The following is an 18,278-nucleotide window of genomic DNA, read 5'->3' as shown; positions in this document are numbered from 1 at the left end:
TTTCTTTATAAATGGTATCCAAAATGGTAGACAATACTCCAGATTTATACGACACAATCTTCCTGTTCTCTTGGACACCGTACCTCTGAACCGGAGAATGGTCATGTGGTATCAGCATGACGGATGCCCTGCACGTAACGCCTTACGAGCACGACGACTTCTGAACCGTAAGTTCCCTGGTACGTGGATTGGACGAGGTGGCCCAGTTAGGTGGCCTGCCCGATCTCCGGACCTTACACCGCTGGATTATTTTCTTTGGGGAGCAGTGAAGGATGCTGTTTACCAACATGAACCAACAACACCAGAGGATATGAAGCAACGCATTATTGATGCTTGTGCAACCATCTAAGAGGAAACAGTAGCACGAAGTAGGGCATCCTTCATCCGCGGAGTACCCTATGTATGCAAGCAAATGGGCATCACTTTGAGCATGAGATGTGAACGCTATGTTTAGTATGTAGTGCTGGTATCACAGTGGAAGTTTCTACAAAGGGCCATTTTACCCAGTGATGTTAAGAAACATTTGTTTGCAACAATTTGTCATTTAACGCATTAGATAAACATAACATTGATAATTATGTGATAATAAAACTAATTGGCTAAACATGTTTACATTCATCTTCTATGTCCTACCTGAACTTCCCAAATCAAAACATTTTTGCCTAAACAACGGTAAAACTTTTAGTTCACTGCTCGTTTCACTAAAACCATCAACATGAATTTTACTATTACAAGTGAATGACTAACTGTCACTTGCGCTAGATCTACAGTAAAGTAAAATTTTAACGTTGAACGGCATTACCTTTTTAGTAACGGATTAACGATAAGCGAGGTTAACTTTGTGACTAACGTTGCGGTACACAGATATGTTACAGAACCGCATCACCCCTAGCCTATGGGATAAATACCTGCTGGAATGTACGACGTTAATGCAGGATGGCAGCAGACCGTATTATTCGTTTCGGACTTCTTGATAAGTATGGAGGTGTGATTACACATGTGAATCACATCGCGATTACGGGCAGCATGGGGTTCACGCCTGAGCCTCAGGACGTGCGCTAGCAGCGCATGTCGGGTGTTTCAAGCGTCAGCTTCGCGTCTCAATATCTCGGGATGTAATGGGAATATTGCGATGCAATCAACTCCATTGTGTATGTGCTTTGTCATGCTATAGATTGCTGGAGAAAAAATATAGGAGGTCCATTTAAAAAAAAACGTTAAGTTGTGTTAAAAAACATATATGCTTACGTTTTAGAATGTTTCCAAATATGTACATTCATGGGCCCCAGCCTTACATTGATACCGCTGAAAGTCGTTTTCCAATAGTTGTTATTGTTCCAGAGATATTTTGGGTGGACAAGATAGCTGGGACACCCTGTATAACACACAAATATATAACATTTACACACAGCAAAATACACACACATACACAAAAATATCCATTTATTAAAAAAAAGGGGGAAAAGAACACCCTCTCACGAAAGAATGACACAATTTCACACAGGAAATACACACACACACACATACATACACAGGACATATATGTGGGGGGGGGGGGAGGAGAAGGGGGGACGGAGATTCATTAATTGTTTATCCTGGTTACACTTCGGTTTGTTGTTGTTTCAGTCGCTACCACGATCAGAGAGCTATTACTTATATGGATTTGGTCGTTGAGTACCTTCTTTTCCATTTCGGTGGCTCTTTGTATGTGAACGTTTGTTTTCTTTCAATGTCACAGGCTTTTTGTTGTGATTATTCACCCTGATAACTGTCTTCGCACGTTCCGTGTTGGATAGTTAGTGTCCATGTTTTATCAGGAGTTCGGCGAAGGTGGAATGGCTACTTTCATATTTCCAACTTCTTATATGTTCTTTATATCTAGTTTTGAAGTTTCTGCTTCTCATTCCCAGATATACTGATTTACATACTTGGCACTCTAGCTGGTATATACCAGCTCCTTGGTTTTTATCTGGTTTGTCTGTTGTTTGTAAATGTGACTGGAGTGTTTTTCCAGTTCTGTAAGCTATATGTAAACCCTGTTTCTTTAGCATATTTTCTGTCTTGTGTGTTGCTTGTATGTAAGAGTGTACCATTTTTTCTGTTATTCGTGTCATGAGTGTTGTTGTTTTGTGGTTCCGTGTGTCCTGCACTTTCTGTGTGATTCTTTGGTGTTTGTGTTATCTGCTTGTTTTCATTTTTCTTTATTTGTGTTATCAATTTTTGGTTGAATTTTTGTACTATATGGGTGCTGTAACCATTGTTTGTGGCTATGATTTGTATTGTTTGTAATCCTTTTTCATAGTTTTCTTTGTTGAGCGGCTTTCTGAAGATGTCAAGAGTGTGTTTATTGTTGCCACTCTTTATTGTTATATCTATGAAATTTATTTGCTTTTGTGTTCCTTTTTTCATGGTGAATTGAATATTTTTGTGTATGTTTTACTTTTCGGGGTCAAAGATGGAAGTTATAAGGTTGAACAGTATTATTTAATACCGCAGGCAGTTTTGAAAAATCGAGAAAACTGATAAACTGAAAAAATGAAAAATAGTCAAAACATTACTATATCAGAAACATCTTATGTTTCTCGATGTATTATCTGATAACTCCACCATGTTTTGAGTGCACTGATCGAGCAATGGGAATTGTGTTAGGAGCTCTGCAATCTATTTCGGAAGTTATACGGATCCTTTAATAGACAAAATGAAATATCATGTTATCAACATGTAACTGTAAGATGTGTTGAAGAATTACGAAGGTTTCAAAATTAGAGACAACATAATTCTGTTGGCAACGGTTCTGGGACGGAAGTGTATTGACTAGAAGTGCCCCGTACATCATTGACGATAAACTGCGTGAATGACACGACCTTAGCTTGTTTCATCGTTATCGTATGGAGTTACTTCTCGTCAGCCACTCTCTGGGAAATATTATTTCTCGTAATATGTCTTACAGTCAGCAGTGTACGTTGATAACGATATTCCTTACAAGTCAACACGAGAAATTTAACTGTTATTTGTTGCAACGTTTAGGCTTTTTTTGTTATGGTAGTATATCAGTTTCATGGGAACGTTCACACATTCTTATAACTACATCCGTTGTATTATTTCCTATAGAATTAGTACAAGTAGGTCACTTCGTGTCACCGCAAGTAGCTCTTACCCGTACACGAATGTGTTCGTCTGTGCAATGTCCTGTGTTAAAGAGGAGTGGAATTCGTGGCGAGTCGCGTCAAACCAGTCAGAAGACTTGTAAAAAGGAAAAAAAGACAAAACTGTAATGTTATTAACGGTAAACATTCAGTTATTAAAGCACGCTTGTGGCATTGTTATTTACGTGAAAGGCTTCAGGTTGTTCAAAGTCTATCATCAATGAGATATCTTCGGTCAGTGCATTGTGCTATCGAAGAAGAAAACTGAATATGCCTCCGACGATTGAACATGGAATACATACTTTAACAGCAAAGTCCAATTACAGAGTTGGAGGACTGTTGAACTCTCTTCCTAGGTAGCACCTTCCACATAAATAACAGTGGCACAAATGTGCTCTAGTAATACCTGTCATTAATAATGTTATACTTTTTAATTACACTCATCACTCTTCTAGCTTGTTTGACGCGACCCACCACGAATTCCACTCCGGTACCAACGTTCCGATCTTTTCCCAGAGTAGCAATTGCAAATTACAACTCATGTCCTCACTTATTTGCTGGCTGTATTCCAGTCCCTGTCTTCCTCTGTGGGGTTTACCCTCTACAGTTTCTTTTAGTACCACGGAAGTTATTCCCAGAAGTGTTAACAGATGAACTGTAAGATGGCAAGAACTATGAACCTTACATGAAGTTATTAAAGATCACCTAACTCAAGTTGAGCGAACAGTAGGGCTGGACAGAAATGACTGACAAGGCACAATGCATCTTGTAGAGGGTATAGTATGGACATATTGGAATAATTAATGTCGGGTGATGGTTTTAAAGTAATTCACACGACATGAAAACTTTGTGGAAACGCGTCGATTTGCTGGAGTCTAGTTTATCCCAGGGAAGTATTCAGAGTTGACCGTGGCCGGCTGGCGAGCGGCGATGGGAAGTGACAATAGGCAGCTTAGGGCGGCTCAAGCTCTGAGAGCCTCCAGCTGCCTTAAGATGGGTGACTGAGTGGGTGGGTGACCAGATGCCGGTGTACCGTGAAGCAGACAGAGAACTTGTATGACTGTTGATAAATGTCCGTCGTCCCGTTTTCAGTGAAACATGCGAGAAAGCCGCGGAAAGCTACAGTGGAGTGGTCAACAGAGGCCAAAATATGCGTGTTCGTAACTACAGCAACTTTACGTTGAATTCATGGTCCGCAGAGTCTGAAGTAAATCAGGCGAAGAGCAACAGAATGACATACGCTGGCCTCCAATGAGAATGTAGGACCAAGGACTATGAAGTGCTCTCCTGGGAGTCAGGATTCCGGAAAAATTGGTGTTTTGTGCAGACGCTAACCTTGATAGGTGGCCTGGGAGGAGCTAAATAGCAGAAGTTGAGAGGAAGGGAAATTTTGTGGGAATTTGTTCACTTCCCAGAGCAGGCATTGGTCGGCGCTGGGAAGCGACGCATAATTAATGCAACTAGCGCTGCAATTGGCGTAAGTGATTTTGCTGCAGGGGAAACCAAGGCGAAGAGCGGACTGGGAGAAGTCTCCGTAGCGGTCTTCCGTTCCCAGCTTCCCCAGAGTGCTGACGTGGCATTCTTTACTCTGCTTGCCTGAGACAGAGTGCGCATCTCTGCAGTTTAGGACTTAGCAAATGGAACGATTGAGCTTGGAGGTAAAAAGTTTTGGTTCAGCTATGTACTGAGCAATATAGCTAGGAGTGAATAGACGAGCGCAGCCTTGCAGCACCATAAGGTCGGCCGACGTCCGCACAACAACGACGCCCCGCCACGCTGAATTCAGTGATATTACACCCGCTCTGGCTTGAATTAGGCCACTGATTAATTTGTGGATCACGTCTGCAAAGTTTCCACGAGGGTTTCATGGGCCGTGTTTTGGGGAATTCTTCTTGCACTTCGCATTACACCTGGGTCAGTCGATAGGAATTAATTTTGATTTATCCCGCTTTACTCCACGTAAACGCAATTTATTACCACTGCCTGTTAGGAGAGTCATGTAATATGATGATTGAAGGTCGGGAGTTACAATAAATTTGTGCTTATCGGCTGCATCTGTTTTCAATCAAGTATTTGAAATCCCAAGTCACTTTCTTAATTAATTTTATGTTCAACATGTGCATCTGGTGTTCAATAGCTTACTATAACATCAATGTGCACCCCTTTTTAATTAAAAGTGATGAATTCTGAATCAATTAATGTCAGCACTGCCACCGCAGTTCAATCAGGAGTCACAGGGCCTTATTAATTTCTTTGCGTTATCCGATATTGCGGCAGTTTTGCACTCTCTGTTGATCTGTTAGTCAACTAGCTGGGGTAAACACACGCCAAAACGAGGTAAGTGACGGGTGGAGTGTTATAGAACAACCATCCTGTCGTCTCTTCTAGTCAGTAATTTCCGTATATTCCTTTCGTCGACGGTTTTGCGGAGAATTCCTCGTCCCCTACCATATTAGTCCACGTAAGTTTCAACACACTTGTAGCACCACATCTAAAATGCTTCAGTTGTCTTCTGTGTCGGTCTTCCCACAGTCCATCTTTCATTACCGCACAATACTGTGCCCCAGACGTACATTCTGAGAAATGTCTTAATCAAGTTAAGGCGTATGTTTAATACTAGTAAACGTCTCTCGACCAGGAATATCCTTCTTGGTAGTGCTAGCCTGCTTCTTATGTCCTCCTTAATCCGCCCGTCTGGGTTAATTTGCTGCCTAGGTAGCAGAATGCCTTAACCTCACTATTTCGTCATCACCAACCCTGATCTTACATTTCTCGCCGTTAGCATTTCTGCTACTTCTCATTACTTTCGACTTTCTTCGATTTGCTCTCAGATTACATTCAGCACTCACTTGACTATTCCGTTCAACGGATCCTGCAGTTCATCTTTATTTTGACTGAGGATAACAAAGTCATCAGCGAATCTTGTCACTGATATTCTTCCACCTTGAATTTAAATCCCACTCTTGAACTTTTTTTGTGGCGGCGTTCGTAGCGACAAACAATTCACTGTAGAAACGGCTTACGAAGTCACCGCCACACTTTTAATAGCGGGCCGACCGGTCCGCTGGAACAGTGAACAGAAAGATGAAAACCCAAACACTCTGATTAAATAAAAGTCGGTACTTATCTTTATTAACGAAGATACAGAAACACAGTAGTGAACTCCGTGTCTACAGAAATCTGTCTAGTTCGAATCGGAGCGGCTAGGTCAGCGTCGGCTGACGACAAACAACAACTCTGCTGCGATGAACACACAACTGACTAGCAAGTACACAATTCGGTGGCGAGTATACAACTGAGCGGCGAATCCAGAACTGTCCTAGCGCTCGCGACTCCAGCGCTTAAGAAGCCAGAAGCCAGCGGTGGCGCGCGCAGACTTGCGGCGATTTCCTGTATCGCTGGCGCTGCTTATGCGGACGGCGTCCGGACTTTGATGCTGCCAACCTTTTGGCAGCGGGCTCGGTTGGCATTACTGGCTAGGATATAACACTTTTATTTCCGTTAATGCTTCTTCGATATACAAACTGAACAGCGGGGGTACATCAAATTTTATTCCGAGTACTTCGTTTTTTGTTCTTCGAATCTTACTGTTCCCTCTTGGTTCTTACACATGCTGTATATTACCCGTCTGGTCTGTGTGACTGGTCCCGGTGGAGGTTCCAGTCCTCCCTCGGGCATGGGTGTGTGTGTTTGTCCTTAGGATAATTTAGGTTAAGTAGTGTGTAATCTTAGCGACTGATGACCTTAGCAGTTAAGTCCTATAAGATTTCACACACATTTGAACATTACCCGTCTTTCCCTGTAGCTTACCCCAATTATTCTCAAAATTTCGAACATCTTGCACCATTTGACATTGTCGTACACTTTATTCAGTTCGACAAATCCTATAAATACTATCAACGTCTCTTGATTCGTCTCCAGTCTGTCTTCTTTCTCAGCCACAAGGTCAGAACTGCCTCTCTGGTGCCTTTTCCTTTCCTAAAGCCAAATTGATCGTCATCTACCAGACCTTCAATTTTATTTTTAATTCTTCAGTGTATTATTCTTGTCACCAGCTTGGATGCATGAGCTGTTTAAATGATTGTGGGATAATTCTCTCAGATCTTTCTAACTTTGGAATTGTGTAGATGATGTTTTTCCGGAATTCTAATTGTACTTCGCCAGTCTCAAACGTTCTACACAACAGCGTAAATAGTTGTTTTGTTACAATTTCTCTCAATGATTTTGGAAATGTTAGAATGTTATCCATCCCTTCTGCATTATTTCATCTTCATTTTCCCAAAGCTCTTCTAAATGCTGATTCTAATACTGGATTCCCCTACCTCTTCCTGCCTACTAATGTTTCTTTTTCGATAACGTTAACGGTCAAGTCCTCCCTCTCACAGAGGTCTTCAAGATACTCTTTCCATCGATCTGCTCTCTCTTCTACCTTTAACAGAGGAATTCCCATTGCACACTTAATGTTACCGCTCCTGCTTTTAATTGCACCGGAGGTTGTTTTGACTGTCCTGTCTGCTGGGTTAGTCCTTCCGACAGTTACTTCTATCTCGATGACTTCAAATTATTCAGTCAGCCGTTTCGCCTTAACTTTTCAGCACTTCCTATTTATTTCATTACGTAGTGACTTGTATTTCTGTAGTCCTAAAAATCCTTGAACACTTTTGTACTTGCTTCTTCGTCTATCAACTGAAGTATTTCATCTGTTGGCCATGTTTTATTTGTGGTAACCTTCCTTGTACCAATGTTTTTCCTTACAACTTCTGTGACTGCTCTTTTTAGAGATATCCATTCTTTTTCAACTCATTTCCCTACTTATCTATTAGCCATCTCAGTATCTATAGCCTCAGAGAACTTCAAGTGTGTATATTCATTCCTCAGTACTTTCGTATCCCACTTTTGTGAGCGCCGATTCTTCCTGATTACTGTCTCAGACTTCAGCCTACTCTTCATAATTACAAAATTGTGCTCTGAACTAATATCTGCTCCTCCGTACGCCTTAAAATCCAATATCTGATTTCAGAATCTGCCTCACCATGATGCAATGTAATTGGAATCTTCCCATATCTCCCGATATTTTTCGGAGTATACCTTCTCCTTCTCTTGTCATTCTTGAACGGAGTACTGGCTATTACTACCTGAAAGTTAGCGCAGAAGCCAATCAGTCTTTCTACCATCTCAGGTATCTAATTGAAGTAAGAAGAGGGGCAAGGGGATACTGAATGACCTTTGACGACATAATACTGAGAAGCAGTGTTGCAGACTCTACTTTTGTATATACAAAATTAAATAATTCATAAGGCGTAAACAAATAAACAGAAGAAAGAGAACGACATGGAAAACCAAAGACACCAGTCATAACCTCAAGAAGGAAGACTCACCAGCTCATCGTAATTGGAGGCCACGTTGCCAGGGACGCCGTAAGGAAACATGATCCTCTGGCCGTACGCGTGAAAGCTGCCATACAACAACAGTGTCCCTGGTTCGTTATCCGACAGCATACCCGAGAATGTCGCCGCCTCGTACTCGGAGAAGGGCACCGGTCCAGGGTAGTTGTCTGCACAGAAGTCCTCGCTGGTGCCGAAACCTGTCGTAAAACGAATCCGATCATCTCTGTGGACCAGGTTATTTTCATTTCAGTGCCTTCTGGTTTTGTTAAATGCTGATTTTTAGTTCTCTTGTCAAAGTCATGTATCTGAAACATTGATAATCCGTCAGTGAACCGATAATGAAGTGGTGGAAGATGAAAAAATGATATTCGGATGCATACTAAGCACAACAGTAATTACTTAGCTCTCTCCCGGCGTCAAAAAACTGTGCCCCTGCTTGTCACTGACTTATGACAGAGACAGATCCTCGTACTGAATATCTATTGCAAAACGTTACTAGGTAATTTAGAATTTGTTAAAAATTAATGAACGCAATTCTCATACCAGTTTGACTTATACTGCTCACAAGCTGCGTAATGTACAACGGACGGCACTATTATGCCTTCTTAAGCTCTAAGTCACGGATGATAGTTGAGCCAGCTGTTTGTCTGAGCTCGTCTCGGGATCTCTTGATATCAAGGCAGGTGGCAGAGGCTGAGAGGCGGTTTCTGGCGATCAACAGGAGCAGGTACTAGTGGTGGTTGTGATGGTGATAAATGAGTTAGTATTAGCTATTACTAGATGCCGGCCGGTGTGGCCGTGTGGTTGTAGGCGCTTCAGTCTGGAACCCGTGAGCGCTACGGTCGCAGGTTCGAATCCTGCCTCGGGCATGGGTGTATGTGATGTCCTTAGGTTAGTTAGGTTTAAGTAGTTCTAAATTCTAGGGGACTGATGACCACAGATGTTAAGTCCCATAGTGCTCAGAGCCATTTGAACCATTTTTTATTAATAGACGAAATTTATTGCAGAAATCAATTGCCTTGTGCCTCTCTGATTCCTATAACATAACCGCACCCGTAATATAGTAGTGGTGGTCATCATCTGAGAGATACGGCTTGTAATGGGGCCACGTAGCAGCAGACGTTATAAAGGATTCTAGTGTTGGCAGACAGTGACTGACAGCTGCACAGAATGGTAGGTCTCATTCTGTTTATCTTAAGGCCCTATACATGTGGGATGCGTAATATGTGCTGCTGAATACTGAATTGCATGTTTACCGATTAGTGAATTCTGACTGACCAAGGTGTCTCTGGATTGTGATGCTCTTATATTTACTCGTGTTGAGTAGGATAACCAGTGGATACACGAAAGAGATCGGTCGTTTTCTCACCTGTGAAGTTGCACCAGCAGCAGGAGTAGCAGTAGTAGTAGTAGTAGTAGTAGTGAAATTAAACAAAGGTCTGCGACAAAACGAATCAATTAGCCCGCTCAAGATAGACATCTTCGATTATTTCTGCAAAGCAAGATACTATCTTGCCCACAGCTCCTCTGGTGCAAACTGGCACTGTCGTAAATAGCCACTGACCTGTACCAATTATCTATTCCAGTCCTCAAACACTAACCTTGAGTGTAACGAATTTACTTTTATATTCCTTGAATGGCAAAAATTACATGAAATACTTACTAAGAAATGAATAATCCTACCTGACTAATTCGTCTCGAAGGGGAAAGCCTCTCAGATATGGGTGCCACTGGGGAAATGAAATATCCGGGGTGGACCAAAACTAGCAACGTGGTGGCGTCTGTACTCTAGTGGAGCGTCCTACCTAAGGCGCCTGTACCCCATGTCAGGGGCGGCCTGGAAATTACATCGCCAATCCGTTCTGAAGCAAGCGTGACTATTATGCTTCTCACCTTCGAGTTATGTTGTGTGATATTAATGTTAAATTTTCCGGATTAATAGCCCCACAGTCGGATCTCCGGGTGGGAGCAACTTAGATGTCCCAAACACCAAGAGGTGCTGAGAAGAAGATACAGACTCTTCAAGTCTGTACATATAACTGTCGCTCTCTAATAGGCAAAGACAGATTAGAAGAGATCGAGAAAGAGCTTACAAAAATCAGCTGGAGTATTGTTGGTTTAAGCGAAGAACGCCGAAAAGGGGAAGACTGTCTCCGTTTGTACTCTGGCAACTTGTTTTACTTTTGTGGCGACCCAGAAGGAACACTCAATGGAGTTGGGTTCCTAATCAACAAGAATATTGCTGATAGAGTATCTGTCTTAGAAGGAACTTCCAGCAGGAAAGCTCGAATGGTCCTGAAGGTGTCGAATAGGTATAAAATACAGATTGTTCAGGTGTACGCTCCCACTTCAAGACACCCTGACGAAGAAATTGAATCCTTTTATGAAAGTCTGGATAGCACCTGTAGAAAAGGTAGCGATTCTCACTTCCAAATGGTAATTGGCGATTTCAATGCAAAAGTTGGCACCAAGAAACAAGGCGACACAGTGGTGGGCAACTATGGGATCGACGACCGAAACGATAGAGGTGAGAGATTAGTCCAGTTCGCTGAGTACACCAATATGTCCATCATGAATACGTTGTTTAACAAGCACCCTGACCGAAAATAAACTTGGAGGAGCCCAAATTTCAGTGTCAAAAATGAGATAGACTTTATTCTGTCAAACATTCCGCAGATTGTAAAAGACGTATCAGTGCTAAATCAGCTCAGCACTGGCAGTGATCACAGTCTTGTGAAGCAAGGGTCGAACTCAATGTAAGAAATGAAATGAATAAACTTATGAAAGGGAAGAGAAGGGTAATCAACCTCAAAAACTTGGAAGAACATTCCTCGAAATTCCAAGAAGTCCTCCAAAGCAAGTTCCACGTAACTAAAGATGGTGATTTGGCGGAAATGATTGTTTAAAGTGCACAAGAAGCCGGTGGCCTATGCCAAAAAAATAAACAACCAAAGAAATTCAGTGCCAAAACTGAAACCCTTTTACAACAGAGGAGAGAAATGAAAATCCAAACCGATCGTGACATGGTAGCGTATTCCGAACTATGTAAGGCAGTGCGAAGAGAAATAAAAACTGACATACAGAAATTCACTGAAGAAACCTTACGAGCAAGCTTGGAGAACAAGACAAGTTTAAAGTCGGCCAAACACAAACTCACAATCGGTAAGAAGCAGATTATCGCACTCGATGGAAATGACAGTCGAATCACTGAAAAGGAGGAGGTTTTGAAGTTCATCAGAGACTTTTATAGCAATTTGTATAGCAATCCAAGGGAAAATTAGGGTATATCTAAATTAAATGATGTACCTAGTGTTCCAGATATACTCCCATCGGAAGTCAAGTGTGCTCTAGATAGCATGAAGAAGGGAACAGTGCCGGGTGATGATGAGCTCAGCGTTGACATCCTCAAACTGGCAGGAGAGGTAACAATAAATCACTTGGCAAAAGTATTTACTTCCTGCCTGCACTATGCTTCAATCCCACTATCGTGGAACAAGGCTAAGATTATTTTGATACACAAGAAAGGAAGGATTCACAATATTAAAAACTATCGTCCTATCAGCTTGCTCTCAATTTTGTACAAAATTTTCACAAAGATCTTGTTAAACCGAATTAGTTCCACCCTAGACTCAGCCCAACTTATAGAACAAGCAGGATTCCGAAGCAATTTTAGCACTATTGACCACATTCAGACCGTTAGTGAAGCGATAAGCAGAGCGAATGAATACCAACTGCCTCTCTGCATTGCCTTTGTTGACTTTTAAAAGGCATTTGACTCCGTTAGCCATGTGGCTGTACTCCAAGCTTTGAGTAAGCAAGGAGTGGGAGCAGCATACATTGAAGTGCTCAGGAAAATCTAAGAGAATTCTTCAACTTATGTTAACATCGGTGAATCAACTCAAGAATTTCGCATCATGAGGGGCGTCAAGCAAGGCGATCCCATCTCCCCAAAACTGTTCTCTCTGTATTGGAAATGGGTATGTCAAAGCTGAGCCTGGAAGGTAAGGGAATTAGAATTAATGGAAGAAGGCTTACCAACTTGAGATTTGCTGGTGATATTGCCTTACTGGCCAAAGACTTCGCAGAGCTCCAAAACTTAGTTACAGATCTTGATCGGAATGTCAGCTGGTTGGCTTGAACATGAACCTTTCCAAAACAAAAGTAATGTCCAACAAATGGGTCCCAGCTGGAGATGTGAAAGTCAAGGACAGTCTACTAGAAGAGGTCAGTGAATATGTCTACCTTGGCCAGATTATAAATATGAAGGGAGACATAAGGCCAGAAATCTACCGACGCAAGCATTTGGGAAGAATTCAACAGTATTCAGATCAAAAATGCCAGTAAATCTGAAGAAAGCAGTATTTGATCAATGTATTCTTCCTGTGATGACGTATGGCTGCGAGACATGGACACTGAACTCATTTACAAAAGGGGAACTTAGGACAGCACAGAGAGCCATGGAGAGATCAATGCTGGGTTATACAAGAAAGGATAGGAAAAGGGCAGATGACATCCGGTCTGTGACGAAGGGTAATGACATCTTAGAGACAGTGGGTTCCTTGAAATGGCTGTGGGCTGGCCACGTCGCAAGAAGAAAAGACAACAGATGGACGAAGCTAGAGCACCGCCTCCCATGAGGAGAGAGGAAATGCCGAAGGATTACCTCGACCCTCATGTCCTCATGAGATATTCGTGATTTTAGGTACGGTGTGATATTCGCAATTTTGGTTTCATTAAAACAGCAAATAGTTAATACTTTCAGCCAGAAGGCAAATACTTGTTTATAAAGAATGATTAATGTATGATAAGGCGCGCATAGCAGCGGTGGGATTTCCTAAATAAAGTAATTCGTCGTCTTTGGGCGGCAACATAAACAGAAGAATACGGATAGATACGCGATCCTTCACTATTTTGTTCGCTGGAGAACAAATGAAGCCTTGAGCGCTAAACACTTGTACTGTTTTTCTTAAGTTAGACGGACGCAGATTTGTGGTGGTCTGATCTAATTTTTTTTACTAAATAAATAAAAACGGGTTCCGTCGAAGTTTGAGTGAAGTGTAAAAAGAAGAACTGTTATAACTTATTGTGACGACGCACGAGCGACTCAAGAGGACAATGGCTACATAAAAGAGCGCTCAATGGACATGAAACGGGCATAAAAATCTACCGTCATTGTAGTACTAAGCTTAAGGTACGATATATGTTTTAGTTATAATAAATATCTGTTCTGGAAACACTGAATCATTTAGCAGTGCTCATTCCTCTCATCTCCTAAGTATTATTTTCATTCGGCTTTAATACTGAATTTCCCTTTTGTATGATGTTACAGTTGTTTTTGCGCCCTTAAGAACTTTCTGGTCCCTTAGGAAATTGTTTTCTCATAACAATAACTTCACGACCGGGTATGATCGTATCTACGATCATGAGGTAATTAGAAAGACGATAATGCAATTTCTTAATCAGTAGCACGCTAGCTGTGACTGCTTCAAGCAACGCGAAACTGCAAGTAAAGACTATTCACATTTCATAATGCAATATTTTGTGACATTGTGATTGATAAAACAGTATGCGAAATCTCAAATTCCAACATTTCCATTGAGTAACAACATCACTTTTATTTTGTTACATCACAATACCCAGGTGACGTGTGAAAAGGTGTGTGACGTGATTATGGCCTATCGATGGAAGTAAAAGAATGTGATCGCGGAATGATAGTTGGAGCTAGACGCATGGGAAATTACATTTCGAAAATCGTTGGGGAATTCAATATTCCGAGATACACAGCGTTAAGAGTGTGTCAAGAATACCACATTTCAGGTATTACCTGTCACCAAGGACAATGTAGTGCCGACGGCTTTCACTTAATGACCGAGAGCAGCAGAGTCTGCGTAGATTGTCAGACAAGCAACACAGCGTGAAATAGCCGCAGAATCGAATGTGGAACGTACGATGACCGTATCCGTTAGGACAATGTGGCCAAATATGACGTTACTGGGGTAAGGAAACAGGCGACCGACACGAGTGCCTACGGCAACAGCACGACATCGCCTGTAGCGCCTCTCCAGAGTTATGAACATATCGGTTGGGCCCTAGGCGACTGTAAAATCGTGACCTGGTCAGATGAGTTCCGATTTCAGTTGTTAAGAACAAGAGGTAGTGTTCAAGTGTGGCGCAGACACCTCGAAGCCATGGACCCAAGTGGGTAACAGGGGACTGTGCAAGCTGGCGGCGGCTCTATAATGGTGTGGCCTGTGTTTACATGGCATGTACTCCGTCCTACGCTCCAAGTGAACCTATATTTAGTGGAAATTGTTACGTTCGGATACTTGGAGACTATTTGCAGCCACAAGAGTGCTTCATGTTCCCAAACAATCATGGAATTTTTAGGAACGACAATGTGCCACGTCACCGGGCGACTATTGTTCGTGATTGAAGAAAATTCTGGACGATTCGAGTGAGTGTTTTGGCCAACCAGCTCGCCTCACATCAATTCTATCGATCATATATGGGACATAATAAGAGGTCGGTTCGTGCACAAATCCTTGCAGCGGCAACACTTTCGCAGTTATGGACGGCTATAGATGCAACATGGCTCAATGTTTCTTCAGGAGGCTTGCAACGATTTGCTGAGAGCACGTCACGCCAAGCTGCTCCAATATGCCGTGGAAAAGGAGGTCGGACACGATATTAGAAGATGTTCCATAACTTTTATCAACTCAGCCGTAGCTGAGAATTCATAGGCGAGTAGTTCATAGACAAGGAAGTAGTTTAAAGATAGTTTCACTCATTTATGTAAGAGTGGAATGTTCGTTCAGTCTTCTAATACAAGCGTATTTCAGAGTACTGCCTCCAACAAATCATTTGTACAAAGATGCGTGGCCAAGAAAGTCGAATTTTTTATTTGACTTTATAAGCAGCATTTGAGATAAAGCTTTCCTGACAAAAGAAATAGTTCCTTGATAGGAGAGTCGCGGCAGTTCAAAGTTAATGTTTTCTTTCATGTGGAGGAGCTGGCCCACTTTAAAAATGTTTTCCATATAGCTTATTTTACATGAGCCGCAAAGCGACAGGTGTTAAAAAGTTAAGCAAATGTCCTACTGAAAATCATTTATTATGTTGCTTGAGAGTTGCTTAGTTTTAACAAAGCTTTTAAATGTTGGGTGCTGTAGCTGAACCAGTTTTTTTTAGAAAGATCCAATGGTGTGACATGAATGTACAGTCCTTATTAAAAGAAAATCTGGTTCCTTAAGAAATGGTTAGACATTACTTCCACGTTTTTCCACCCAGTCAACTCAGACCATTAAGCAAAAGTACGATATTGCAGTGTATGTGTTATTTCGAATTACTATGCAATGTATAAAACTATTTGTTTATGATTCATCTAGTTTTTCGTGACAGTTTGCTTTAAACATTTTCGCATATTCTTAGTATATGTATATCTAAAGTAAACTGTGCCCTACTGGAGTTTGAAGTTCTTTGCATTGTATGTGAGTAATGTATGCAAAATACTATGTAAATTGTTTATTATGTTAAATAATTTTCTGATGACTTTTGTATTTAAAAATATTTGCATGTATGAACTGTTCATGTTGATGTAAATTTGAGAACTGTAAGAAATGGTCACGCTTAGAAACAATATACACTCCTGGAAATGGAAAAAAGAACACATTGACACCTGTGTGTCAGACCCACCATACTTGCTCCGGACACTGCGAGAGGGCTGTACAAGCAATGATCACACGCACGGCACAGCGGACACACCAGGAACCGCGGTGTTGGCCGTCGAATGGCGCTAGCTGCGCAGCATTTGTGCACCGCCGCCGTCAGTGTCAGCCAGTTTGCCGTGGCATACGGAGCTCCATCGCAGTCTTTAACACTGGTAGCATGCCGCGACAGCGTGGACGTGAACCGTATGTGCAGTTGACGGACTTTGAGCGAGGGCGTATAGTGGGCATGCGGGAGGCCGGGTGGACGTACCGCCGAATTGCTCAACACGTGGGGCGTGAGGTCTCCACAGTACATCGATGTTGTCGCCAGTGGTCGGCGGAAGGTGCACGTGCCCGTCGACCTGGGACCGGACCGCAGCGACGCACGGATGCACGCCAAGATCGTAGGATCCTACGCAGTGCCGTAGGGGACCGCACCGCCACTTCCCAGCAAATTAGGGACACTGTTGCTCCTGGGGTATCGGCGAGGACCATTCGCAACCGTCTCCATGAAGCTGGGCTACGGTCCCGCACACCGTTAGGCCGTCTTCCGCTCACGCCCCAACATCGTGCAGCCCGCCTCCAGTGGTGTCGCGACAGGCGTGAGTGGAGGGATGAATGGAGACGTGTCGTCTTCAGCGATGAGAGTCGCTTCTGCCTTGGTGCCAATGATGGTCGTATGCGTGTTTGGCGCCGTGCAGGTGAGCGCCACAATCAGGACTGCATACGACCGAGGCACACAGGGCCAGCACCCGGCATCATGGTGTGGGGAGCGATCTCCTACACTGGCTGTACACCACTGGTGATCGTCGAGGGGACACTGAATAGTGCACGGTACATCCAAACCGTCATCGAACCCATCGTTCTACCATTCCTAGACCGGCAAGGAAACTTGCTGTTCCAACAGGACAATGCACGTCCGCATGTATCCCGTGCCACCCAACGTGCTCTAGGAGGTGTAAGTCAACTACCCTGGCCAGCAAGATCTCCGGATCTGTCCCCCATTGAGCATGTTTGGGACTGGATGAAGCGTCGTCTCACGCGGTCTGCACGTCCAGCACGAACGCTGGTCCAACTGAGGCGCCAGGTGGAAATGGCATGGCAAGTCGTTCCACAGGACTACATCCAGCATCTCTACGATCGTCTCCATGGGAGAATAGCAGCCTGCATTGCTGCGAAAGGTGGATATACACTGTACTAGTGCCGACATTGTGCATGCTCTGTTGCCTGTGTCTATGTGCCTGTGGTTCTGTCAATGTGATCATGTGATGTATCTGACCCCAGGAATGTGACAATAAAGTTTCCCCTTCCTGGGACAATGAATTCACGGTGTTCTTATTTCAATTTCCAGGAGTGTATGAAATAGGTATTGTGTAAAAGAGAGTTTGCTTTTGTCTGAAACAAAACTGGCTTAGGGCAGTGGAAAAGATGGCAAGGGCGAATTGGCACGCTACCAAGGGCAAGCGCGGGAAGTAAGTCACGCAGTCTGTAGGCAGCAGTGATTGAGGCAAGACCTTAATGGAGCAGGAGAAGCTTTGCCTGAAAATTTGCGGAAAAATCCCTCGGATGAAGTCTGGAAACGGCTTACGGCTTACCTGTGAGTTGTTGGGCTACTGTATGTAAAACTGAACGACGCCAAGAAGAGAAATTGAGCCCATACAGCAAGATACTTGCAGGCCGGATTGTGGGTATTGTGGGTATTGTAGCCGCTTTAATTGTTCGCCACTCACAGGCCTACAGCCACCAGATAAGTTTTTTATTTTTTTTATTTTACTTTTGGTCAGCATGAACCATTAATTTAAACTGTGTTTCAATAATCATTCTTGAACATTAAAGAAACTGGTTCACCCTGTTATTTCATCCTAATCATACACCTATATAGGGTTCCTTCCTGGTGTTTGATTAATCCGAGTACCCTGTTCTACAGACTTATGAAGTGCTAAGTTAATATAAAGAGGCACCATCTAAGTTGTTTCTGTGTAAATTACGAGAAAGTTTTCTTAACTACTGCAAACCGTTATAGTAAAAGAGTGCCTACG

At 42.8% G+C, this 18,278-nt stretch overlaps 1 protein-coding gene across 1 annotated transcript in view; it reads right to left on the bottom strand.

Annotated features, from left to right (window-relative positions):
• Positions 1–18,278, bottom strand: part of LOC124788833 (zinc carboxypeptidase-like) — a 121,801-nt gene that overhangs the window by 10,560 nt on the left and 92,963 nt on the right. The window contains exon 8 of the mRNA XM_047256115.1: positions 8,525–8,730. Within this exon, the coding sequence (XP_047112071.1) occupies positions 8,525–8,730 (206 nt within the window). The remainder of the gene's footprint in view (positions 1–8,524; positions 8,731–18,278) is intronic.

Source organism: Schistocerca piceifrons, chromosome 3 (assembly GCF_021461385.2).
Source record: "Schistocerca piceifrons isolate TAMUIC-IGC-003096 chromosome 3, iqSchPice1.1, whole genome shotgun sequence".
NCBI lineage: Eukaryota > Metazoa > Arthropoda > Insecta > Orthoptera > Acrididae > Schistocerca > Schistocerca piceifrons.
The sequence above is the reverse complement of the archived record's forward strand: the minus strand, read 5'-3'. Positions and strand labels throughout refer to the sequence as shown.